Genomic DNA, 26585 nt, shown 5'->3' with positions numbered 1-26585 from the left:
AAACTTAAAAAACGACTAGACTAGCAGCACCGTAAAGACTAACACAACGTGTAGATGGTATGGGCACATACCACTTTCATGGGCACAGCCCACTTAGCAAAAATGGTTTTTATAGCTTCCATTAAATAGTGGGGTTGTAGTGGGTTAAATATCTACGGCACCCCCTCTTAGAGGTGGCAGCATTTTGGTGCTCATGGAAATAATCCCTTTGCTGGCCAGGACTTTACCCTGGGCTCTCGCTCCTCAGCAGCCACTAGAGTTGCCAGATGGTTGAAACAGTAATACCGAACCCCCCCCCCCCCCAAAAAACCCAACACCGTGAAAAAGTTCTGTTGAAGGGGAAAAAAACAGGAGATCAAAAAAAAAGGACTCCAAGGACTTATTAATATCCCTTCAAGTGCAGGATAGGAACAGGGGAGCGGTTGAGCACTACGACCAGGGAGACATTGCTTACCCTAGGTCTTTTGGCTGGTAGCCATTTTGTACAGGCAGCCTTGCGGAACCAGATAAGCGGGGGGCTGGGGTGGTTGGGAGGTTCGGGTGGGAGGGAGGAGGAGGCCAGGCGCTGAGTGTTTGAAGGGTTGCTAAGTGCCCAGCATTTTCGCCTCCTGTCTGGGGAAAAATTCAGAAAATACCAGACTGTCTGGGTGAATACCGGACACCTGGCAACCCTAGGCCAGAAACAGAGGATCTGCAGGGCAGATTGTAATTTCAGACAAGGCTGCACAGCCTCCTTGTTTTCAAAGTGTGTCTAGGGTACCCCAGCATTCCTTTACCTCGGGGTGCCCTACGGCGGTTAAGGGGTACTGCTTACCCTGTAAACATTCGCCTTGCTGGCATGCTTACAAGGGTAACCCGGTAACTGGAGGCCTGGCCCAGCTGGAGCAGCACAGCAGGCCCTGCCTGGCCAGAGCAGCCCCCCCTCCCATAGTGCAGTAAGCTGGGAGCAGCTTGTGGTGCAGTATGGCAGGCCCTGCCAGGTTGGAGCAGCCCCACAGTAGGGCTGGCCCCACCTGCGGCACAGTGCAGCCAGCCCTGCTGGGCCCGGCCGAAGCAAGCCCCCTCCTCCCCACAGGGTTCTGGTTAAATGGTTAAACAGGGCATGTGGGAAGCTGCTGCTTCTGAGTAGCTTGAAGGGATTGAGACAGAAAGAAGAGGACCTTCTCCGTCCTGTGTTTTCTACCACCGAGAGGAAGAGGAGGAAATAGCAGAGCATCACTGGCAGCAGAAGGAGAAGACAAAACCTCCCTTTTGGCTAGTCTTCTTCGCGTCTAGGGGTACGTCTAGACTACATGCCTCTGGCGACAGGCATGTAGATTAGGCTATCCGGCATAGGAAAATGAAACAGCGATTTAAATAATCGCCGCTTCATTTAAATTTAAGTGGCTGCTGCGCTGAGCCGATCAGCTGTTTGTCAGCTCAGTGCGGTAGTCTGGATGCTCCGCGATCGACATCAAAGGCATTTGTCAACCTCCCAGGTAAACCTCATCCCAGGAGTCATACCTGGGAGTCGACAAATGTCTTTGATGTCGACCGTGGAGTGTCCAGACTACAGCACTGAGCTGACAAACAGCTGATCGGCTCAGCGCGGCAGCCATTTAAATTTAAATGAAGTAGCAATTATTTAAATCGCTGCTTCATTTTCCTATGCCTGGTAGCCTAATCCACATGCCTCTGTCGCCAGAGGCATGTAGTCTAGACGTACCCTTTGTGTGGAAGCAAGGCCTTGTGGGTGAGCAGACAGAAGCTTCCCTTCCATGCCATCAACTTGGAGGTGGAAAGCCCCAGGCTTGCCTGACACCCACAAACTGAGGTCTGTAGAAAAGAGGATTGGGAGATGGTCACATGGGTGTTGCCTGCAAGTCCCATCTTATCTGGTTGTCTTGCCTGTGGGAAATAGGTTTCTGGTAAACCTTTCAAGGCTTAGTAACATGAGCTTCAGTGCCTCTGTAAACCCTGAAATCTCTGCTCACACTTCTCAGTATATAAAAGAAGTGATTAGACAGGTTTGAGTGCTAGGACAGTGATTCACCGTCTGTGGACCCCTGGTGGTCCACTACAGTGTTGCAGAGGATCCATGGAAAGTTTAAAAATAAGGGTTGGGTCCACCACAGTGGGCTCGATCCTTACTTTTCTTTTCCTTGTCTTTTTTTTTCTCCCCGGGGGGGAGGGTCCATGACATAGCTTGGAAAGGTGTCCATATGCTTGATAAGGTTGGGAACCACTGATCTGGGACAGTGTCAATAACGATTTGTTTAAGGGCATGGTCTTGCAAGTGCTTACTTAGTCCCTATTTATACAAGTAGATCTGTTGTCTTTGAGTTTTCCTCGCATGTTTAAAGACTACCTTACTGTGGGTAAAGAGGATGGAGACATGCTGATTAAAAAGATAGTCTACATTTTCTGAAATCAGTTAGTATTTGGAGTGCCCTGATTTTGAGTGATCTTAAAAACATCAGTTTTTGGAAATAACAGCATCTATTTTCTGAAAGGGGGAAAAAAAACCCTCTAAGTCTAAGGTGCCTCATGTTGGGAAGTCAAAATTTCGTCACTTTCAGAAGTGTACGCAGTAAGCGCGTATTTTAAATTTGCCAAATCGTTGCACTTTCATACTTACCTATTTCTTTTCTTTGTTAAAATTTTAGTGCAGGGTGAAGGAATAGTTTTCTAATACAAATGTTCTTTGTGCAAATAAATGTGGCACTCTGTTACTGCTTCATCACAGTGTCAAGTGGAATCTTTCTGAATGATCCAAATAATTAAATTTTCATTATAGAGTAGCTTATGTGCATCCATCACCAAAATATCTGAGTGCCTGTCAAGTGTTTAAAAATAGAAATAACAATTTCTCATCTTTCCCAGCCTGTAAGGGAGACAGCTTGATTCCTTTGTAAGGATTTTAGAGGGTATGAGTGAATGAGTGTTTTGGGTATCTGCGTGAAGAACTTAAGGGGAAGTTGTGTTGAAGAAATAAGTTCTGCATATAGATATTGGGTGGGGAGGGGGAGAATCCTATTCAAGATAATGCTTAAGTAGGTGCTTAAATTAAACATTTGCGTAAGTACTTTACTGAATCTGAACTTCAGTTATGACATTGTTCAGTGAAGGTTGTTCTGTTTTAGGGTACCAAGTCTCATGGTCAAACACCAGCTCACCTGAAAATTCTGTCTCTACCAAGTGTTTCTCTGCTGATTGACTATTTTGTTCCGTTGGTTTTAGAATCAAATACATAGTAGGGATAAGGGTTTAACCTTGGCTTTCCCCATGTAAGCACTGCCCCTTAGAGAACTTAGCATATGTGTAGAAAGGGTAAGAATTTAATAGTACTTTTCTGTGAGAGAATTATAACGTACAGTGGCAAGTGTGAACTACAGTATGGCAGTTCTTACACCTTATCCTTTGTGTTGGACTTCTATGGGCACAACATTCTTGGTGCTCTGTCATCCTGTTAAATGGACCATTCTGAGAATATAACTTTCTATTCTATAGGCATCTTCGCTTATCTAAACTACCATGTTCCCCGGACAAGACGGGAGATCCTGGAGACCCTTATCAAAGGACTTCAGAGACTGGAGTACAGAGGATATGATTCTGCAGGTAGGTCATTTAATAAAGTAACAATTATTTTTGTTTCATATTGTAAATTGCCATTTTACTGGTAGACCTGTTAGGCGGGTGGTAACAAGTCAGACTTTGCTTTCCACTGCTGTCCTGTTTTTTGGAAACTAAAACGCTATTCTACATTGTTGCATCCAGAATATTTAAAAGAAGTTTGCTGAGTAGTAATTGCAGTGTTGCATACAAATATTCTCAGTGCCTTTCATTCTAGGATTTGAACATGCCTTTTAAGATAACAAGAGGTTATTTAGTCTTAATTTAAGGGACTTTGTACTATTATTCCTGAGGGGGGAAGAAATAAAAGCAATGTTCTAAAGTTTATTCCTAAGGCCTTGACTATACTAGCATGGTAATTCATAGACCTAAATTACGCAATGTCAGCATACATAACGCATCTGAAGTCAACGTACTTAGCTCTGCTTACTGCAGTAAGCTGACCGCTGATGCTTTCTTGCCGACTCCGCTTACTTTTCTCATTTTGGTGGAGTAAGTACCGGACTCGATGGGAGAGTGCTTGGCAGTCGATTATATATAGTTTCTATACTAGCTCAACCCCTTAGTGAAGATATGCCCTCCATTTATTTGAATATAGAACACAAACCGTGTAACATAAGTCTCAACTTTGTTGTGTTCTGCGGGAAACAGGTGTGGGAATCGATGGTGGAAATGATAAAGACTGGGAGGCTAATGCCGGTAAAATCCAGCTAATCAAAAAGAAGGGGAAAGTGAAGGCTCTGGATGAAGAAGTTAACAGTATGTATCACATTTTAATTCTTTATTACTTTTCCTTTCCAAAAATATCCTGAGTTTTTCCATGTTACCTACCTTTTAACTGCAATCCCATGTGTGTGGAACTTTATATTATATATATTGAGGTATTGTTTATTCTGTATATTCTGGCCTTAGCGTTCCTTGGGGGACACAACTTCTGAACAAGGAAGTCTTTGATCCATCAAACTGAGCCTTAATAAAACCATCAACTATCTGTAGGTATACTGCTACACTAACTAGGGTACGTGCTGCTTTACATGGGAGAAAAATGTCTTTAATAGTGGAAGATGTAACTGAAAATATCAATGAACATTTATGGTGATTTTCTAGGGCAAAGAATTTAAGTCTTCTTTGAGGGTTTGTTCATCATACAATCTGAAACTGAAAAATTTGATTGATCATATTGAATTAATCAGTGTTGTGCTTCTAAAGTAGAAAATTTCAGATCAGTATAGCTTAAGGCCCAAATCCAGCAAAGTACTTAAGCACAAAGTACTTCACATCCAAGAGTAAGGATGTAAAATTTCGATTAATTTGCTAATCAAATAGTCAATGCAATTTTGCATTGATTATTCAATTAGTCGTTAAGGGCGCCTCCACCTTTGAAGTGTAGCAACAGACCTCTACACTTTATAGGTGGGGAGTCCCCAGCTGGCTCCATGCGGCGCTGCCGCTTTGAAACAACGTGGGAAGTCTGGGGTCAGTGAAAGAGTCCCTAGCTGACCCCAGGCTGCACGCTACGTTTCAAAGCGGCAGACCACAGGCTCCACATGACGCTACCACTTTGAAGCACCCCCTTTTCTTCCCACTCCCCTTGCTTCCTCTTTCTGATAGAGCAAGCGGGTGGGGGAGGGAAGCGACTAGCCAACTAGCATGTTGACTATCCAATTAGCATTTACTTATTGGATAATCGACTAGTCGTTCACATCGCTACCCAAGAGTAGTTTTATTTAATTCACTAAGATACACAAGTGATTGTGAATGTTAGCTGGATTGGGGCCAATTTAGCTTGATAAATTAAAAACAAAGTTCTCAAAATAGGGAACAACCTTTTAGAAAGAATGGGGGAATCAATTTCAGGGAATGAACTGTACAATGTTTTGTCATTCGAATAAAGCAAAATAGAGAAAATAATATTGCAACATTTAAACTATATCCACACAGAGGTAGATTCTTCTTATTTCAATTCTGAAAACAATCAGGAGAAAATAATCCACTAGCACTTTTTGAATTTAGCCTTAATAAAAAATTGAAAAGTATAAGTGCATATAACAATTGACTGAGTTCCTGAATGGCCTAACTATCAAATAGTGCAAATGTTAGTTTTATCTTGAGGTGTGCAATAGATGAGCTAAGGAATTGGTTAAGAAAAAATACTCATATACTTGTAAGTGGAATTGTCAAATTGATGAGAAAGCATTAAGTGAGGTATTCTGCTTTCTATTTCTAAATTCTTTATATGCCCTGGATAGAGTCAGATGTTAAATTCGTCACATCTCTTCAGGCAAGAAAACAGCAAGAGTTCTCATATGTGAAACTAAAGAGAAACTGATTTGGTAGCTTTTTAATGTGCTTTTTATCAAGCCTGTAGTAGAATCTCATTGATCCAAATTAAATGTGTGGACTGGATCTTAATTCAGCTAAGACCAAAGTATAAATGAACAAGGTTATAGTGTACACAGGTTGAAAGTCTCTTAACTGGGACACTCCACCGGAGGGCTAGTGCCCTGGAGCCCCACGCACGTCAGCAGGAACCTGTTGCAGAGGCTATGGAGCTGCCTTGAGCAGCAGCAGGAGCCAGGCTCTGCAGTGGGAACCTGGTGAGCAGCCGAGGCGGCGGGGCTGCCTCGGGGGGTAGCCGGGGCTGACAAGACAGCAGGGCCAGTGAGAGGGGGCAGCCAGCTGGGAGAGCTGTAGTCGGGCCGGGGCAGGAGGAGGCTGGGGGCCAGAAATGATCATAGTTGGTCTGGCAAAATCCCTCATCTGGGACCGGTCAAGTCCCGAGGGTGCCAGACCAGGGCAGTCCAACCTGTATATTCAATAACAAAGAAAGACAGTGGAATAATGGTAAGATTTAATAAGCACTTAGGGTAAAATGATGCTTTCCAACTAAAAACAACAAAGAAATCTATATTATGGTCTATGAAAAGCTATTAAGAGGGAGAGAGAAAAGGTAATCTCTGGACAAAAGGACAAAGTTCTATATAGAAAAGACTAATCTGATACTTTTCAGCCACTAAATTGTTACTGCTCGAGATTCTAATTTAATATTGTGTAAAGTGATTATGCTTGGTCAGGCAAAGCTAATATTTCAGTAGCGTCAGAGACAATGGGCGAACAGGTGGGACACAAGGGATGAAAAGAAAATTGGATGACTTGTTAAAGGTTATTTTCTTTTGAGAATAAAAAGGCCTGGAATCACGTGACCACTATTTTGCTAGTTTCTTTATATGTATGTGCAATAGACTGAAGGCCAAATAGTAAGCTGGAAGGGATTTGGAGGAGAGGGAGTTGATAGCTTTGTCACAGACATCTACAGTAATAATTTTCTGACAGGCATGCCACAGCCTGCTTGGAGAATGGAAGGCACAGTGCAAGCCTGCTGCTGATTGCTGTATTGTATGATGATTCACTAATGGTTGTACTTCCCTTGTCCAGTATCCTCAGGACCTGGCTGGTCCCCAACCAAGGAATTTGCTGGACCTGGGGAGGTCAGTTACAGCTCCTCTGCTGCCACTGGTGGTGGGGCTCTACTCTGGCAGCAGCTGAGGGCCCAGCATTGACCAGTCGGAGAGGGAGGGAGGGAGGCACTCGGGAGAAGAGGCAGGGTGGATATGGGACCCTACGAATCATAGATTCATAGAATTGGAAGAGACCTCAGAAGGTCATCAAGTCCAGCCCCCTGCTCTAGGCAGGACCAATTCCAACTAAATCAACTCGGCCAGGGCTTTGTCAAGCCGAGACTTAAACACCTCTAGGGATGGAGACTCCACTACTTCCCTAGGTAACCCATTCCAAAGCTTCACCACCCTCCTAGTGAAATAGTTTTTCCTAATATCCAACCTGGACCTCTCCCACCACAACTTGAGACCAGTGCTCCTTGTTCTGCCATCTGTCACTACTGAGACAGCCTCTCTCCATCCTCTTGGGAACCTCCCTTCAGGAAGTTGAAGGCTGCTATCAAATCCCCCCTCACTCTTTGCTTTTGCAGACTAAACAGACCCAAGTCCCTCAGCCTCTCCTCATAAGTCATATGCTCCAGCCCCCTAATAATTTTGGTTGCCCTCCGCTGGACCCTCTCCAATGCGTCCACATCCTTTTTGTAGTGGGGGGGCCCAGAACTGGACACAATACTCCAGATGCCGCCTCACCAAAGCCGAATAAAGGGGAATGATGACATCTCTGGATATGCTGGCAATGCTCCTGTTAATGCACCTTAGTATGCCATTAGCCTTCTTGGATACAAGGGCACCCTGTTGACTCATATCTAGCTTCTCATCCACTGTAACCCCAGGTCCTTTTCTGCAGAACTGCTACTTAATCGGTTGGTCCCCAGCTTGTAACTATGCTTGGGATTCTTCCGTCCCAAGTGCAGGACTCTACACTTGTCCTTGTTGAACCTCATCGGATTTCTTGTGGCCCAATCCTCCAATTTGTCGAAGTCATTCTGGACCCTATCTCTGCCCTCAAGTGTATCTACCTCTCCCCCCCAGCTTAGTGTCATCCGCAAACTTGCTGAGGGTGCAATCCATCCCCTCATCCAGATCATTAATAAAGATATTGAACAAAACCGGTCCTAGAACCGAACGTTGGGGCACTCCGCTAGAAAGCGACCGCCATCCTGACATCGAGCCATTGATCACTACCCGCTGGGCCCGGCCTTCTAGCCATCTTTTTATCCATTTTACCGTCCACTTATCCAATCCACAATCCCTTAAAACTTGCTGGCAAGAATATTGTGGGAGACCGTATCAAAAGCCTTGCTAAAGTCAAAATATATAACATCCACTGACTTCCCCGTGTCCACCGAGCCAGTTACCTCATCATAGAAGCTAATCAGATTGGTCAGGCACGACTTGCCCTTTGTGAATCCATGCTGACTATTCCTAATCACTTTCCTCTCTTCCAACTGCCTCAATATGGATTCCTTAAGGATTTCTTCCATGATTTTTCCAGGAACCAAGGTAAGACTGACCGGCCTATAGTTCCCTGGATCATCCTTCTTCCCTTTTTTGAAGATGGGCACTACATTTGCCTTTTTCCAGTCATCCGGGATTTCTCCCGATCTCCACAACTTTTCAAAGATAATAGCCAAAGGCTCCACAATGACATTTGCCAACTCCCTCAGTACCCTCGGATGCACTAAGTCCGGACCCATGGATTTATGTACGTTTAGCTTTTCTAAATAGTTCCTAACCTGTTCTTTACCCACCACGGGCTGTCCATCTTCATCTTGTGTCACTTGGCACAGAAGTCCAGGAGCTGACCTTGTCTGTGAATACAGAGGCAAAGAAAGCATTGAGTACTTCAGCTTTCCCCACATCATCTGTCACTAGGTTACCTCCTTCATCCATTAGGGGCTGCACACCCTCTCTGATCACCTTCTTCTTGTTAACATGCCTGTAGAAACCTTTCTTGTTATCCTTCACATCCTTAGCCAGTCGCAATTCCATTTGCGCTTTCGCCTTCCTGATAACCCCCCGGCATTCTCGAGCTATACCTTTAAACTCCTTCCTGGTCATTTGTCCAAGTTTCCACTCTTCGTAAGCTTTCTTTTTGTGCTTAAGTTCAACAAGGATTTCCCCTGTAAGCCACTCCTACCATGTTTGCCTCTCTTGCTACGCATCGGGATGGTTTCTTTCTGTGCCTTCAGTAAGGCTTCTTTAAAATACTGCCAGCTGTCCTGGACTCCTTTCCCCTTCATGTTAACATCCCAGGGGATTCTGCCCATCAGATCTCGGAGGGAGTCAAAATCTGCTTTTTTGAAGTCCAAGGTGTGTATTTTACTACTCTCTTTTCTTCCTTTGGTCAGGATCCTGAAATCTACCATCTCATGATCACTGCTTCCCAGGTTGTCACCAACCTCCACTTCCCCTATTAGTTCCTCCCTGTTTGTGAGCAGAAGGTCAAGCTGCGCACGGCCCCATGTCGGATCCTTCAGCACCTGTGTCAAGAAGTTATCCCCAACATTCTCCAAAAACTTCCTGGATTGCCTGTGTACTGCCGTATAGGTTTCCCAACAGATGTCAGGGTGATTATAGTCCCCCACGAGAACCAGGGCCTGCGATCTGGAAGCTTCGCTCAGTTGTCCGAAGAAAGCCTCATCTACCTCATCCACCTGATTCGGTGGCCTGTAGCAAACACCAACCACAACGTCAATGCTGTTGTTTGCTCCTTTAAACTTAACCCATAGACTCTCAACAGGTTTTTCTCCCTCTTTATACTGGAGTTCAGAGCAATCATAGTGCTCTCTTACATATAGTGCAACTCCTCCTCCTTTTCTCCCCTGCCTGTTGTTCCTGAACAGTCTGTACCCTTCCATGACAGCGCTCCAGTCATGCGAGTCATCCCACCAAGTCTCTGTTATCCCAATTAAATCATATTTCTTGGTCTGGGCCAGGGCCTCCAGTTCTTCCTGGTTGTTGCCCAGGCTTCTCGCATTAGTGTACAAACACTTCAGGTAACCAGTTGATTGCCCTATCTTCTCCATTCGAAACATGGGTCCTCCTTTCTTGCCCCTTCCTCTCTGCATTTCTTCCCGGTATCCGACTTTCCCATTCCCCTCAGGGTTTTGGTCACCGTCCCCCGACGAACCTAGTTTAAAGCCCTCCTCGCTAGGTTTGCAAGCCTGCCTGCGAAGATGCTCCTTCCTCTCTTTGTTAGGTGGATTCCATCTCTTCCTAACAATCCTTGCGCCTGGAACAGAGTCCCATGGTCGAAGAAACCAAAGCCCTCTCTGTGACACCATCTGCGCAACCACGCATTTACGTCCTCAATTCGATGATCCCTGCCCAGTCCTTTCCCTTCAACAGGGAGGATGGACGAGAACACCACTTGCGCTCCAAATTCTTGGATCCTTCTTCCTAGCGCTACATAATCCACAGTAACACGCTCAAGATCATTCTTGGCCGTATCATCAGTTCCCACGTGGAGAAGCAGGAAGGGGTAGTGATCCGAAGGTTTGATCAGCTTGGTAAGCCTCTCAGTGACATCCTGAATGCGAGCTCCCGGTAAGCAGCCCACCTCTCGAGATTCCAGGCCCGGACGGCAGAGGGATGGCTCAGTCCCTCTTAGGAGGGAGTCCCCGACCACCACCACCCGTCGTTTCCTTTTGGGGGTGGTGGCCGTGGAACCCCCATCCGTAGGACTACGCATCCCATGCTTTCCAGGAGATGGTGTTCCCTTCTGGTTTCTTCCTTGTGAGGTCCCTTCCAGAGCTTTCAGCACTGCAGAGCCTGCGGAGAGAGCTTGAAAGCGATTGCTTACCTCTATAGCATCAGGGGATTCCCGTGCTGGCCTTTTTCCCCTTCTAGAAGTTACATGCTGCCAGTTCTCTTCTTGGTCACGTACTGCCCTCTCTGGCTCTTCTGCCTGCTGTGCTTGAAGGATTAAATGCTGCCTTCTATCCAGGAAGTCTTCATCCTCTCTGATCGAGCGTAGGGTCGACACTTGGGCCTCCAGTCCTCTAATTTTTTCTTCCAAAATGTCGACCAGCTTGCACTTGGTTCAGATGAAATCCGTTCTTTCTTCCGGGAGGAAGACAAACATGGCACACGCTGTGCAGGTAACAACAGCAGACCCATCACCATCCATCGCTACTGTCCTGGAAAAGGGATTTAAAAAGAAAGGCAAGAGAACCTCCGGCCCTTCTCTCTCCCCTTCCCAACTCCCTCTCAAAACTCCCTGTTCGCACTCACCTGTTCGCAAGCTCCTTGGTTGCTTGCCCACTGCCTTATAAAGCCCTGGAGTGCCTGAAAGCCCCTCCCCCTACCAAGGCTCAGCCAATCAGCAGAGGCTTCTAGAATTCAAACTTTAATTAGAAGCCAACAGTTCCCACCTGCCAATCACAGCACAAACTCCATCAAGGGGAGGGGGAGGAGGAGGGCAGAGGGGAGGTGGGGGGGAAAAAAAGCCTCACTCTCAAACACAGGGGTAAATAAATAAATAAACAAAAAACAAAAAAGAACACACACCAACCCTCACTCACAAACACAAGCTCAGCACACAGCAAGAAAGCCCCAAACACAACACACACTTCCCTCAAGAGTCCTGTATCTGCTTCTCCTTCACCTGGAGAACTCCCTCTCAAAATTCCCTGTTAGCACTCACCTGTTTGGAATGCAGTCCCGCCGCAGCCGAGCTGTACTCCCGGCTCATGCCACTGGCTCTGGGGCTGTATTGCTGGCCCTCAGCCCCAGGGGTCTTCCCCTGAGCGTTCCCCTTCCTACTCCTCCCTCTGACTCCCTCCCTGAGCTGCAGCAGACCAGGAGCTCTGAGAGGGTGGGGGAGGAGTTGCTGAGTCAGGGCCCGGCTTTTCCCTGTGAGTGCTCCAGCCTGGAAACCCCCGAGAGATGCCATAGAGGTCGAACCTGTTCTTGGTATGTGAGCTCTTACTCCGTTTACAGGTTTTTCTTCCCTGTTCTGGCTGAAGTTTTTGTGAAAAAGGCTTGATTGTCCGTTTGTAGCCTTTAGAGGACACTAAATTGTTGTGTAAGGGATGTTAGTGTATAACTCATTAACCATTTATCCCAATGCTGATGCAAGAGCTGCCCGCCTGGCTCCCAGGAGGAGGCTTCACTGTGGGCTTTGCAGTATAAAGCTAAATTCGCAGCGCAGGTAACAGTGAAACCACTGATGTTTTCAGCGATTACATTTGTTACCCTGCATGATTTATAGCATCCCTAGTTGTCTGACAAGTTTTATGTTTTACTAAGAAGTGTTATGAACGTGTTAATAGCTCATTGTGTGTGCTTTTGAGAATTATGATCCTAGTTTTGTAAGTCTTTCCCATTGTTGCACAATCACGTTCCCGTTGGTTTGTTGGTTAATAAAAGCATGTGAAAGCTACCCAAATAAAATTCACAGGTATTTCCGCAGCATGCAGAAGAAACTGTTATCAGAGTTGAAAATGTTCTCAGGAGAAAAAAATGTGTGTGTAAACAATTTTCAGATGGCTTCTTATTGAGGACTGAGTGGCAAAATAAGTGAACTCCTGAAACCCTGTCTATACTAACCCCGGTCATCAATCTAATCTACATCACTTCAGCTAATAGCATTGCTAAAGTCCAACATATTTATTGTAGTGTCTTGTGTGTGGTAAGGTCAACGAGAGAACGCTCAGAGATCGATTTATCGTGGCTAAGCAGACCTGATAAATCAACAGCTGCTGTATCGTTGCAGCATTGATCCCTGGCATAGTGGAAACAAGCTCCGAGACAGAGAGATTCTTGGTGAAAACCAAAAGACTTGTTGTAAATGTCCTGGTGTTGGGATACGTTTTGCCCTAATACAAGCTTAGGGAATATTCCACACCTGGCTCACAGACAGCTTTGATTTTAATAGGCAATATTCAGAATGCTCCACTCTTATTTTCAGGAAGTGTATGGGCCTAGAAGAAAATAAATTAATCAATTTATATTAAAACATCGGCAGTTACATTAAATGTTTGATCTTTGATGCTGCAAACCTTTACTCGAGTCAGTGGTACTAATCAATAAAGTGGCTCCAATGAAGGGGGCACAGAATGTGTGTATCATATGGAAAATCCTTGATTATATGAGAAATCATCATTTTATTGGCTTGGGCCTTCAACGTGGTCTTGACTGCAATAACCATACCTGGTGTTTTGCTTACATTGTGCTCATAATTTTCTGATTTATATTTTTACTTGAATATTTCAGTGTCTATGTAACTTCCTGCATTGCCTGTTAGGCGCACAAAGTCAGACCCATCTCTTAGGTAGGCTTTAGTGTGAATTGGTTCATTTCCTAATAATGTGACATTTTTGCATTTCTGTCTGCAGAGCAACAAGATATGGACCTGGATATCGAGTTTGATGTACATCTTGGCATCGCACATACCCGATGGGCTACTCATGGTGAGCCCAGTCCCGTCAACAGCCACCCTCAGCGCTCAGATAAAAATAATGGTAAGCCGGCGTTATTTGTGTGAACGGAGAGAGTAAAGGAAATCGGAGCAGTGAATATGCTCTTGCAAACTGCCACTTATTCAATACTTCCAGGGCAGTAGTAGGCAACCTGCGGCCCTTTGGGGATCTATGTGTGGCCCATGAGACATTTAGTTTACTGCTGCCCATGCGCAGGGTTACCAGACTCCGCTGCTTTTCATCTGCGTAGCTTTTTCCCACTGGTATTACCAAAGTGACACACACATGAAGCGAGGTGCATGCTGATTGCACACAACACTGACTGTGAGAGCCGTGCGCTCCCTCTGCATCCAAAGCGCTGCTACGGTTCATTCTAGGTATATAAATGCAGTTGGCAAAACTGCCCTATATCCTCTTGGCTATGACCATCTTGCAGCCCCTTGGGATGAAGGAGGATCACTCATACACTACTCACTAGCCTAGGTTGCCTTTCACATGCCAAGGGGGTTCATACTGAAATTCCATTGGTGCAGTGTGGTCTGTCCCTCTTTGAAAGCACGTGCTTGGAGGCAGAGCATACAGAATACATATTCTGTTTCAAGCTGTGGTCTTCATCTTGCTTCTTTTGAAGCCCACAGGCATTTGGCCATTGACCTCAATGAGAACAGCTCCAGCCTATTTTATCATTGGCATTGGTCCTGCCTTGGGCAGGGGACTGGACTTGATGACCTCCTGAGGTCTCTTCCAGCTCTAGGATTCTAGGATTGTTATTGTTATAAGTCATTTCATCTATGCACCAGCTTGAATCTCAAGTGCTTTACAGACAGTGATAATTTACTTGTGTCATTATTAGCATTCTCACTTACTGATGAGGAAAAATCAGAAAAAGCAAGGTGATTTGTGGCAGAGCTGGGTGTAAGAACAAGAGTACTTAGTGCTTTCTGTTCCATTATCTCAAACCCCTTACAAAGGAAGGCAGTATCATTGTCCCCATTCTAAGGATGGGGAAACTGAGGCACAGAGGTGAAATTATTTGCCCACGGTCACCTGGCAGCCCAGTGGCAGAGCTGGGAATAGAACCTGGATCTCCTGTTCCTCATCCTCCATCTGTTAAACTAATTTTAGGTGATTTCAGTGTTGTGTCAAATGGTGGTTCAGTAAAAACTGTTGGGATTAAAAGACAAGGCCAAGATATTTGGAATTCCTGGAGATGTTACCAGTTAGTTTATGAAGATTTTCAAATGGAATAAATTGTGCTGACCATCCTATTTGTAGTGTAAAATAAAAAAACAAACCCGAGATACAATAGTACAGGTTGGACCTCCCTTATCCTGCACCTTTGGGGCCTGATTCATCCTGAGTGAGGCCTCCCGGAACACTCCCCTTACCTGCAGTTGGCTCCTCTCCGGCCCCACTACCACTGGACTCCAGCCTGCAGGGCCTGGACTTAGTTTCCAGTTCACTGAGGCTCCCTGAAGATGGAGCTTCCAAGCCACCATGGCCCCATTTCTCCCACACCTGGCTGAGGCTCCCTTGGGACAGGGTTCGCCGGTGCCACTCCTGGGCTCCCGGGGGATGGGTCTCCCAGCCAGTTCGTGCTCTGGGGCTCTCTGATCTGGCAACATCCACGATCCTGCTGGACCACAGATGTTGCTGGACCAGAGAGTCCTGGATTTCGTAGGTTCAACCTGCAGCTTGTATAAAAAGGATCATCTCTAATTATATATTGTTGAGACGAGTACTGCTCATAAATTTGTTACAAGCAGATATTAAATATATTCTGTAATCTTCTGGTCACAAGATTTCTGCATAATTATTGTGTATGTTTAGCATCCTCAGCACTAAGACCTGATTTGATAAGCATGACTAACAATATTGGGTAATGGGCACATATGAAGGCTAGCCTAGATTCTCCTCTTCTACATTAGAAAAATTACCTCTATTTTGAATTGCATGCAATGATACTAAGAAAACATTGTTAGAGGAGTTGGTATTACTAATACACAGTGTATCACTGTGGCAGCTGTCTTTATTAAATACAGTAAAACTCCATTGGTCCGGCACTCCTGATGGTCCAGCACCATCAGGAACCCGGAAGTACTCCGGGCAGCCAGACCATTAGAGCTGCTCTGCCCCCGGCTTCCCCTATTCAGCCGCTGCTGAAACTGACCAGCGGCTGAATCGGGGAAGCTGGGGGCAGAGCAGCTGGAGTGCTGCCAGTAGGTCCCGTAGCGTTGCCCCTTGGCGCTGCGGGACCAACCTGGCAGCACCCCAGCTGTCCCCGATTCAGCCGTTGCTGAAACTGACCAGCGGCTGCCTCGGGCTTCCCGGAGTCAGCTGCTGGTCAGTTTCAGCTGCGGCTGACTTGGGGACGCCTCGGGCAGAGCAGCTGGGGTGCTGCCGGGTTGGTCCGGTAGTGCCGCCCCTTGGCGCTGCGGGACCAACCCAGCAGCACCCCAGCTGCTCTGCCCCAGGCGTCCCCAAGAGCAACTGAGGTGCTGCCGGGTTGATCTCACAGCGCCAAGAGGCGGCGCTACTGGACCAACCCTGCAGCACCCCAGCTGCTCTGCCACAGGCGTCCTGACTCAGCTGCTGCTGAAACTGACCAGCAGCGGCTGAATCGGGGACACCTGGGGCAGAGCCTGAATATCGGAAGGGGGGGCTATGAGGGGTCTGGGGTGGCATCCCCCCACACCACCTTAGACCCCTCATAGCCCCCCCTTCGGATAGTCCGGCATATCTGATAATCCGGCACCCCCTGGGTCCTAAAGGTGCCGGATTATCGGAAGTTTACTGTACATTTTAAAAACGCATGGAAGTTAAATAAGCTGCCCTCAAAAGAGAACAGATTGGTGAGTTTTCTTTGTAATATTTGCTCTGAAAAGGTTATTTGGTGGTGTGAGAACTCTACTCCAACACATGGAGAACAGGACTAGGAATTGGAACTTACGGGTTTTACTCCTGGACAACTTAGAATAGTCCTTGCCAACAGCAGGGAATCTGTGCAAAGTACTTGCTGTGTATTACAGAAACTGCTCACTATTTTGATGCTGCTACTGTTGTCTAAGTAGGCTTATTAGAATAAAATATTTAATGTGCTGTTATTGTCTATGTAAAGTATTTATATCGTAGACCTGAGTAACATTTTTTATGATTATTCACTAGAATTTATTGTTATCCACAATGGCATTATAACCAACTACAAAGACCTGAGAAAGTTTTTGGTAAGTAAAGCTAGCTGTGCGCCTGAGCTGTGGGAAAAAGTTATAATGGCACCCTATGCTAGTTGAACCTCAAAGTCCTTGCATTAGCTGTCTTGCCCCAGAGGCGAATAGTGCCCAGTGATTTCAACGTACAAACGTGGAAACTCTTCTGAGACAGGTGAAGGCTTCATGGCTATTGTGGTGACCATGGGATGATCTCAGGTGGTCATAAACTCTGCCCATCTGGCCGTCCCTGTGTTGATTTGATTTGTGGGTGGAGCTTAGAGGCCTTAGGGGTAGCTATCCCCCTCCTCAGGTCATGGATCGATCACACTGTCCCGTGTATGAGGTTGAGAACACTCTCTTTCAGGATGAAGGATCTGTTTTCATGTGCTGGCCTTTGGCGGTAATGGAAATAATATGCCAGCTGGCCATTCTGTTCACAGGACTTCATAACCCTTTGATTATGCTGTCAACAGTGGGGCCCTGAACCCAGTTTCATACATCAAGAGCACCCTGACGTATAGTAGCATGAGAGAGATTATGCGAGGGAGAGGGCACCCGTGGAGATGCTTATTATGTACAAGGCTGGCTGAGACGACTTAAGAATTTTTGACTGAGCTGTTTTCCCTACTTAGTGAGCTTCTTAACCAGGGCCAGGCTATTCAGTGACTGTTTTGGTGTTCTGCAGGACTCCACTGTTTTCTATGTTCATGGTGAATAGCCCCACTCACAATGTCCCTTGCACCCACTCTGATGCCATGCTTCTCTCTCCTCTTCTCTTCTCACTCTGCTTGGTCCCCTGCCCTTCACAAGACAAGCATCTCGCCCATCTTAACAAACAAACAAACAAGCCCACCCACGATCCCATCTGCCTCTCCAGGACTTCGCCAGCTCTGCCTCTCCCTTTCATCTCTCTGCTCAATGAACAGGCTTGGCACAATTCCTGTCTAGAATTCCTCTCCAGCCTGTTTCTGCCCCAGTGCTCCACTGACTCTTCTCCACCAAAGTCTATAATGACGTCATCTTGTGGCTTGTTTTGCTAGATCCATTCAGAATGCTGCTGCAAGCCTCATCCTTCTAGCCTGTCCCTTCGACTGCTTCCCCTCTCCATCTCATCTGTCTTAAGCTACTTGTCTTCATTGTCAAGGCCCTTCTCTGCTTATTCTTTTCCCCCCCACTCCCTCCACTATCATGTTTCATTCACTGTCGAGATGTCAATCCCCACCTCCAATCGGCCTGATTCCAGCCTCCATCATCCACTTGTTACATTTTCAAATAAAGCTTGAGAAGAGCTCCCTGAAAACATCTGCAAAACTACTTCCCTGTCCTCCTTCAAAACCCTCCTTCGCCTACAGAAAGCTTGACAATAGTTAGGGTGCCGGTGTGCTGAGACCCCTGCGTATCTGGCTGCCCACTGTTCCTTGTACTTCTGTCTGCTGGCATCAATCTTTATCTCTTATTTTATACTTAGATTGTAATCTCCTTGGGGCAGGGACCATCTTTCCTGAGTTTGTACAGATCCCAGCACAGTGGAGCCTATGACTAGAACTTCCAGAATTTAGAGTAATACAAATAATGAACATTCATCGTAATAACCTGGCATTTTTGGGGTTTGCTTTCAGGAAAGCAAAGGGTATGATTTTGAGTCTGAGACCGACACAGAAAGCATTGCCAAGCTTGTCAAGTACATGTACGACAACCGTGAAAGTGATGACATTAGCTTCACCACCCTGGTGGAGAGGGTTATCCAGCAACTGGTAATATAGCAATTAAATTTAAATATTAGTTTATTAAAACTGTTTTTAGACCCAGAAGTAAAGCTCCTGGTGCGGGTCTCACATTGAAATATTTTAGCATAGTTTTTATTTTCAAGTCGGAACACAGGAATTGCTCAGTCTGACCAAGCATTGTCTAATCCAGGGGTGGGCAATAATTTTTTGCCGGGGACCATCTCAAAAATTTCTGAAGTGGCCTTGGGCTGCACTGGAAGGGGAGGGGCCAGGATACTTTGGGTTCCCCACCTTCAGATCATGATTGGTCTGGGAGTGGGGGAGTGCCTTTGCCCGCCCCGTTCCCATGTGCCCATGACCCTGGCTGGGAGGAGACTTCCTGATCGGCCTGGAGGAGGAGGAGTATGGGGACTGGGGGTGGTGGAGCGGGTGAAGTCTTCTTCCACCCTTCCAGGAGCTCACGGCACTTCTAAGTGCCACATGCTCCTCACAGGGTGGGGCCAGGACGGAGGAAACTTTGTCCTGATTGGCCTGGGGATAGGGAGAGCACGCGAAGCCTCCTCCCACCCTACCAGGAGCGCGTGGCACTTTTAATCACTGCGTGCTCCTCGCAGGGGGAGGACAGAGCAGAGGAAACTTTGCATGCTCCCGCCGCCTCCAGACCCTGATTGGCCTGAGGGCTGGGGAGCACACACAGCCTCCTCCAGCCCTGTCAGGAGCGCCTGATGCTTCCGAGTGCTGCGTGCTCCTGGCAGGGTAGAGGAAACTTTGTGCACTTCTCCCCACCCCCAAGTCCTAATTAGCCTGGGGGCAGGGGAGTGGAAGGGCCTCCGTGGGCCGGATCCACCTGCTTGGCAGGCTGAATCCAGCCTTTAGAGGCCCCTTTGCCCACCCCGGTCTAATCCAATATGCTGCTGTATTCTGTGTTCTTTAGTAAGTAGTGCAAGAAACCCCATAGTGGACAATTAAAGAATAATCTATATAGAAATGTTCCTTCCAGGCAATCAGTGTTTGGTTTATGCTCTGAAGCACAAGAATTTATATTCCTATCTAATAAACTATGGATTTTTTTCAATTAAATGTTTAATCCTGCTCAGCTTCTAGACTGTAAACTGAAGGCATTGTTCTGTCAGTCAGGAGTGGGACGAGGTCTGATTCCTGATCCACATCGTGTGCCGACAGAAGCCCCTAGTGTGTAGTTGCAGCTGTGTTGACAAGTGTGTGCCAGCTTTATCAGTAAAGCTTGTTGCATTTGCAGGGTCAGTTTTAGTGGGCTATACAAACACAGGTTGGCTTGTACAGCTGTGTCTTTATTAGAAGTACTTAGCTGAGATACTGGTATTCTTACCCTGATGAAAGTGCTCCTAGAGGAGATGTGGCTATCGACGTGACAGCAAGTTGCACAGTTAAAAGTATGGATTGTGGGTGCTTTTTTGTAGTGCTCTGCGTTCGTATCTATATCCACATTCATAGCCGCGAGAATGAGCTGTGCATATCCACATCCCCAGATGCACAGGGCTCTGCTTTATTGCATCAGATGATTGTTGGCACCACGGGCTCTCCACAGTGTGCGTGTGTTTGCAGTAGGATGCTTGTTTCTTTACTCGGTCACAATCTAAAGCCCGGTCTCAGGAAAGCACCTCTGTTTAGGGCAGGATTTAAGCTTGTGCTTATGTCCCATTGAAAGCTTTGAGACGGTGTTTCCTTTCCTGAAACTGGACCTGAAGTTGGTTGGTTGTAAACCTCCAGTAATGAAAGAGATGCTGACCTCTTGTGGAAACTTGCTTGAAAAGCATGTATGTTTAGTTACAGGTCCATCAGCCCCATCTTCTGAGGGTTTTTTTTATTAGTAGTCATCTGCACAGTCCTGTGCATAAAAACAGCATCAAAGCACTTTGCTTCCTCCTGGTGCTATTTTGCTATTTGAATAGCCATGGGGTGACAGGAGAATGGCAGCAGCCCTAGGCAAGGCACCAATTTTGCATAGCACCTTTGGTGGCTGTGGGAGGTGTTCCAATGGCGTGAGAGCCCAAGCGGTTTGGCAAATAGATTCAAGTCATTCAGCACAAAGGTTTGTTGGCTGGATCTTTTGTATGTCGATTGTGGGCTGGGCACTCCAGAATGGTAGCTACCCTGTTTTAATGGGGTTGTGAGGGCTGACTTGCTGGGGTCCAAGACTGACGCTTCAGCCCTGAGTGGCAGGGCTCAGGTTACAGGCCTGGAGGCTGCAGCTGAAGCCCTTGGGCTCTGGCTTTAACCCACCCCACCTCCCACTTGGGTTGGAGGGGCTCCGAGTTTGGTCCTGCCTATCCGGGGCAGCAGGGCTAGGGCAGACTCAGGCTTCGATTCCCCCTTCTGAGGTCGCGGTGCGATGAGGTTTGAGAACCTCTGGCACCGTTTGCCAATTCACCACCATCTGAACTGCTCTAAGAGCTTCTACATTGGTAGTCAGTTGAGGCTAACTAGGGAGTCCTGCTTTTTTAAAAAATAACTGGTTTAGACCAAGGGAATGAAAGGACATGGTTTCAAAACTAGGCACATGAAATACTGACTCTGAAAAACGCACCAACAGACAGTTGTTGGATTGAATAAGAATATTCTTATAGGTGCAGTGTACATGCTGGTATTTGAAAAAGTTGGCTGTAAATGTCATTTGTAATGGTATCCTCATTTGTGTCCTTTCTTCCAGGAAGGTGCTTTTGCCCTTGTATTTAAAAGTGTCCATTATCCTGGTCAAGCTGTTGGCACGAGGTAAAGATTGCTATAGTAAACAATGTATCTTTCAGTGGACAATATTTTCCTTTTATCTGCAGTCATAGCCAATGCAATTTCATAAACTCTTCCTCTTCTTGCTGCTGATGGCGGTGTATCAGTCCGAGGAGAGTAACCTAGGGGATGTTCTCCCTGCATTGTTTGAAAATCTGATTTTTTTTAATGTAGTTTACTTTTTTCTTCTCTTTCCCCCATCTCTTGTTCATAAGGTCCCTCTTCTGAGAAATTCTGAACTACCAGATTCATTCTCAGAATCTCACTTATACCCATGTAAAACAGGTCTGAAATCACGATGTTTAAAAACTGTTATTCAGGTAAACGTTTAACTGTTGCACATTTCAGCAGTTACACACTTACATGCAGGCAGGAGTGGGCGGGGGCAGGCCAAAGAGATTTAGCCACACCATTCCCATTAATTTGAGCTAAAATTGTATGGCTAAATCACTAATGAGCTTTGAAAACCGCATCCTCAGTGTTTGGGGGAGGTTAATGTAACTGAGAAGAGAATTTTGTCCTAGTTTTGCAGCCTCCTTCACGTGCATTAACCAATTGATTGTTTGAGAAGAGTGTCAATAAAACAAGCTGGATGAGGTTAATTGGTTTTGATATCGGGGTGTTGAACAGCAGTCCCTCTAGTTTCAGGTTGGTACATTGATGCTCTGTGTATCATCACTTAACGCTCCATGTTTAATATGCAGACGAGGAAGTCCCCTGCTGATTGGCGTTCGAAGTGAACACAAGCTCTCCACTGACCACATTCCAGTACTGTACAGGACAGGTGAATTGTACAGACTGTTTCTCTTTTAATTTATACTGTTCCATTTAAAAAATGATTATTTTCACTGATTGTGTGAAGTTATTTTTCTTTTTTTGTTACACTTTCAGCTGTGCAACCTATAGATCATTCTGTGGGTGGAATATCCATAGAACTGGAGAAAGGTGCCTACTTGAGACATACCTATAATACAACAAGTTTTGCCTTTTCTTTGAAAAAGAATTGATAACAAGGGAAATTAGCATGGCCTCCTTAGGATGTGGTTATTGCTTTCCATGTAGCAAAATGAAACAGACCCAAAGATTTTTACTTTAGAATACCCCCCCCCCACCCACCCCAAAACTGCTTTCCCGTAAGTATGAGTGTTACAGTGATTCTGAATATATTGTGAGTTTAATTTGGCTAATTGAAGAGGTTCTTTCATGAGTTCCTTGTGGGATTATTTACTGCGCGAAAGAGTGAAATAAGATTTTTTTTTTTTTTGTAAAAGGGATGGGGGTAAAAAACACTGAAATTATACCCCACTGGAATTAGAAAACACTTTCACATTGAGAAACCTCATCACCAAAGCAAAGTGGTTTGAGCAAACTGTTCATCTGATCTGCAGCATGTGATTGATACAGTGGGGTTCACATTGTAGCTTGGGTTTATTTCACTTTTTAGATCCTGACTTTTTTCCCCAAAAAAAATCTATTTCTGTACTTGAGTTTGGGGCGTGCCTTTAGCTGTGATGAATCATTGTTAATTAACAGTCTAATCTGTTTTCTCAAGTTCTCCTTTTCTGTTTTAAAAATAGCCTTTCACGCACCGTCTGACACAGTGTGAGGTTGAACTAGGAGAGTTCTTTATAAGGATTCATAAGGAGCTAGGAAGGGGATAAGTCTCCGTAGTAGCTTGGGGCTGAATTTAATTTCATGTAGGTACATCATAATGGGATGCACATGTTAGGAATAGCGAGTGACCTCAATAACAAGGCAGTGTCATGATGTTTTAGAGGGTTTTGGAGCTATGGAGGTGATCGTGGACTGGTCAGTGTAGCCAACTTACACTTAATTTTTGAAGTGAAAGGAGTAGGTGATTTCGGCTTCTCTCCATCTCTGTAAGCACAGATAAAGGTCTGGTGGCATACCACAATTTGTCTAATTAAACTGCATTAAAATGGTTGGTTTCTCACTTTTCAAAAACAGTTCATGCCTGTGGTAAGACCTACTGCTGGCAGCTTAGCAAGATGTGCTGCTCTTCCTTTGGTAGCTAGCAATCGGGTTTCATATTATCCCAGGAAATGCATATAATGGCATGTGGTTTTAGGTAAAGACTGTGAATTAGCCTATGCCACTCTGTCTTTGCAAATGCCTCGCAAAGCAATTTCAAAGGTAGCCTTGCTCAAGTAAGCACGGAAAGTACCTCATAGTAAGTAGAAGCTAATATTATTCTCTGCCATGTTAGCATTTTAAAACTAGGCTATACTTGAAAGTGCTACAGGGGGTTGATGAAGTATCACAATATGCCCAGCAGTTTTTCTTCCAAGGGATTTTGAAGTGCTCGTTTTATTCTCCCCCAATTATCTACAAAATCTCCACCTATTTTTGCCCCGAGTAGATAGCAATCATTGTTCTGAAGGTGAGGACTTGCTGCTCTGTGTCTATTAAATAGTAATACATGGCAGCCAGGTGACCTATATCAGTGATCCCATATATCCACTGATGATATGCAGTTGGCTTTGGTTAGGTGAAACTGACCATTGTAACTAAAGTAGTGATGACTAAAAGATTGAATCTAATGCATTTTATTACATGAAACAAAACAGCATGAATTTGCTCTCAAGGCTGATCCATTCCCCATTATTTAGACGTGTGTGTGTGTGTGTATGTGCTGTCTTGCATATGCACGCCCTCCTATTGTATTTACAGCTGATCACTAAGTATTGTCATTGGGATTGTGCAACACAGGGTGTTTGCTCTTTGGAAAGCAATGCCAGTGTAATAAAGATGATGTGGTGAAATGTGCCTGGGAAAAGAAAATCTGCATGCTTTAATCAAGGGTGGGCGTTTTATTGGAGAAGGGACACTGGACCCATTGCTCTGCCTTTTCTGGTGGTTGTCTGTTTTCTGGTTTGCAAACTGAAAGAAAAAGTCTGAGGTGCTCTGAACTGTTGGTTTAGCGGAACTTCCTTATTTTTCATCAGTATCAACATGAAACTATTTTTGATTATAGAAAAAAATGGTTTTGGAAAACATAACTAAATTGCAGCTGTATGAATTTTAATATTAGCTATTGTGTGGAGCCCCATCTAAATCAATGAAGTACATGGTCTATAATTGAAATGCCGCCCAATTTATGCTATTTTAGTCAAAGTGAAATGATCAGGGTTGTAGATTATATTCCTTGTAGTATATATCAATGTAAAATATGTCCTCTAAACTTGCAGTTTCTCTTGTAACCCATCTATCCTCTGTGTCTTCTGCTTTTTCTAATCATCTGCCTGCCATGGCAGAGTTGCTCTCTGTCTTGTTACAATGTTTTGTCCAAATTTAAATATTAAGTAACACTTTCCTTAAATTATATTACAGTGTCTTCACTGCTAAATATTTCTTGAAGTTAAGAAAAAAAATCTAGAGATAGTTAAAAATATTGAAATGCTATAGAGAATTTTCAGTGAAATTTCAGGCTTTTGGAAAATTTTCTACCAATTCCCCAAAAACGTATCCTTTGATTCAAAGATTATTGCTGTTAGTTACGCCTCCCTTGGACCAACAGAAGTTATTCCTATGAGCGGTTAAATCTGAGGGTACGTCTAAACTACATGGCTCCGTCGACGGAGCCATGTACATTTGTTGTTTTGGCAAAGTCAAATGAAGCCGCGATTTAAATGATCGCGGCTTCATTTAAATTTACATGGCTGCCGCGCTGAGCCGACAAACAGCTGATCAGCTGTTTGTCCGCTCAGCGCGCTAGTCTGGACGCTCCCCTGCCGACATCAAAGCCCTTTGTCGGCAGCCCCGTTATTCCTCGTGGGATGAGGTTTACCGGGGCTGCCGACAAAGGGCTTTGATGTCGGCGGGGGAGCGTCCAGACTAGCGCGCTGAGCGGACAAACAGCTGATTAGCTGTTTGTCGGCTCAGCGCGGCAGCCATGTAAATGTAAATGAAGCCGCGATCATTTAAATCGCGGCTTCATTTGACTTTGCCTATGTGTCTAATCTACATGCCTCTGACGACAGAGGCATGTAGTCTAGACACAGCCTGAGTGTCCAAATTGCAGGCTGCTGGTGTTACAAGCTTGGACCAAAATTATAAGAAGCTCATTTGTCAGTTGCTCCACTTGTAGACTCATGCAGACAGTACTGTGCTCTCATGCTCCATAGCCTCTGTGTGAACGCTGCTAACAAACGGACCAGGAGAGAGAGTTTGCTTTTGGGTTACATCTTTTGAGCCGCACAGAAGACCATGTGATTGCACAGGTGTAGTAGAGGGAAGAGATTGGTGTGGTGAATTTTTATTAAGCCTGGGGCGATGAAGTCCTGCTTGTTTCTCAAACTCTAGGGTGCGTGTGCCCAGCAGTTCTAAAAAAAGTTTAGACTTGTAAGTAGGACAGAGTGAGAGAAAAAATATTGATATTGAATAAATTCAAAACCTCCAGAAATGGAATAGAGTCGCACAGAGATTTCCGAGCATAGTACTTTTACTGATGTTTTCTATAGACATTCAAGAAGTATGGAACATCTTTGTAGTATTTTGAGCATCAAGTTAATCCAAAAAGCTTTCATTGCCATGTGAGCAACCTAGGAAAGAGCTCAAGAATGGGAACAAACGATATATTGCCCAGAAAAAAAAACCTGATCACTTTGGCTAAGCCTCTTTTCATCAGTGTTAAATTGATTCTAGTGCCTTGATCTTAAAAATGTGAAGTGTTCAAAATAAAGCTTCATGTTGATACTGTGAGTTGGGAACTGTGATCAAGGCTGACATATTCCAATGCCTTATTTATTGTGCAAGTGTAGGTGGCACTAAATGCTAATACAGTGTCCGACATTCCAGGTAAAGACAAGAAAGGAAGCTGCAGCCTCTCCCGTATTGACAGTACCACCTGTCTTTTCCCCGTTGAAGAGAAAGCTGTGGAGTACTACTTTGCTTCTGACGCGAGGTAAGATTCTGTAAATTCAGAGCCCAAATGAATAACTTAATACAACTGTTGCTTTATCAATAACACTTAACTGTCACAGTGTCTTAAAAACATCAACTAGATGTTGCCCCTCAGTACATTGTATGCCCCCTTTTTTACTGATGACAAGGAGTGGGTGAAAGGGAAGTTAAATAAGACTTAAAGAAATAAAGGCTTGAAATATTCTAGTGGCATTGTCCTAGTGCAAATTATGCAATTAATATGATTCCAGAGGTGAATAATGGGAATCTTGTGAAGATAGTGGCCTTAATTAAAAAAACAGACTGACCCAGAAATTATCAGGAGAGTTGTGCAATTCTTCTAAGGCAGTGTTTCTCAAACTGTGCTCCGCGGACCCCTAGGGGCTCTGCGAGTCATCTCCAGGGGCTCCACGAGGTTGACAAACTGGAAACATCGATAAGTACAACACATACAATCAGTGGACC

The 26585-nt window shown here is 45.2% G+C and overlaps 1 protein-coding gene across 2 annotated transcripts in view; it reads left to right on the top strand.

The window, feature by feature from the left end:
* The window catches only part of GFPT1 (glutamine--fructose-6-phosphate transaminase 1), a 63691-nt gene that overhangs the window by 14151 nt on the left and 22955 nt on the right, over positions 1-26585 (top strand). The window contains exons 2-10 of one of the 2 annotated variants that reach the window (XM_075910965.1): positions 3490-3597; positions 4264-4371; positions 13412-13537; positions 16661-16719; positions 18324-18458; positions 21121-21182; positions 21902-21981; positions 22089-22142; positions 26016-26121. In XM_075910965.1, coding sequence (XP_075767080.1) covers positions 3490-3597; positions 4264-4371; positions 13412-13537; positions 16661-16719; positions 18324-18458; positions 21121-21182; positions 21902-21981; positions 22089-22142; positions 26016-26121 — 838 coding nt within the window. The remainder of the gene's footprint in view (positions 1-3489; positions 3598-4263; positions 4372-13411; positions 13538-16660; positions 16720-18323; positions 18459-21120; positions 21183-21901; positions 21982-22088; positions 22143-26015; positions 26122-26585) is intronic. The other variant, XM_075910966.1, reaches the window with a different exon arrangement.

This window comes from Pelodiscus sinensis, chromosome 28, assembly GCF_049634645.1.
Source record: "Pelodiscus sinensis isolate JC-2024 chromosome 28, ASM4963464v1, whole genome shotgun sequence".
Lineage (NCBI taxonomy): Eukaryota > Metazoa > Chordata > Testudines > Trionychidae > Pelodiscus > Pelodiscus sinensis.
Note: the sequence above shows the minus strand (reverse complement) of the source record. Positions and strands in the feature narration are given on the sequence as shown.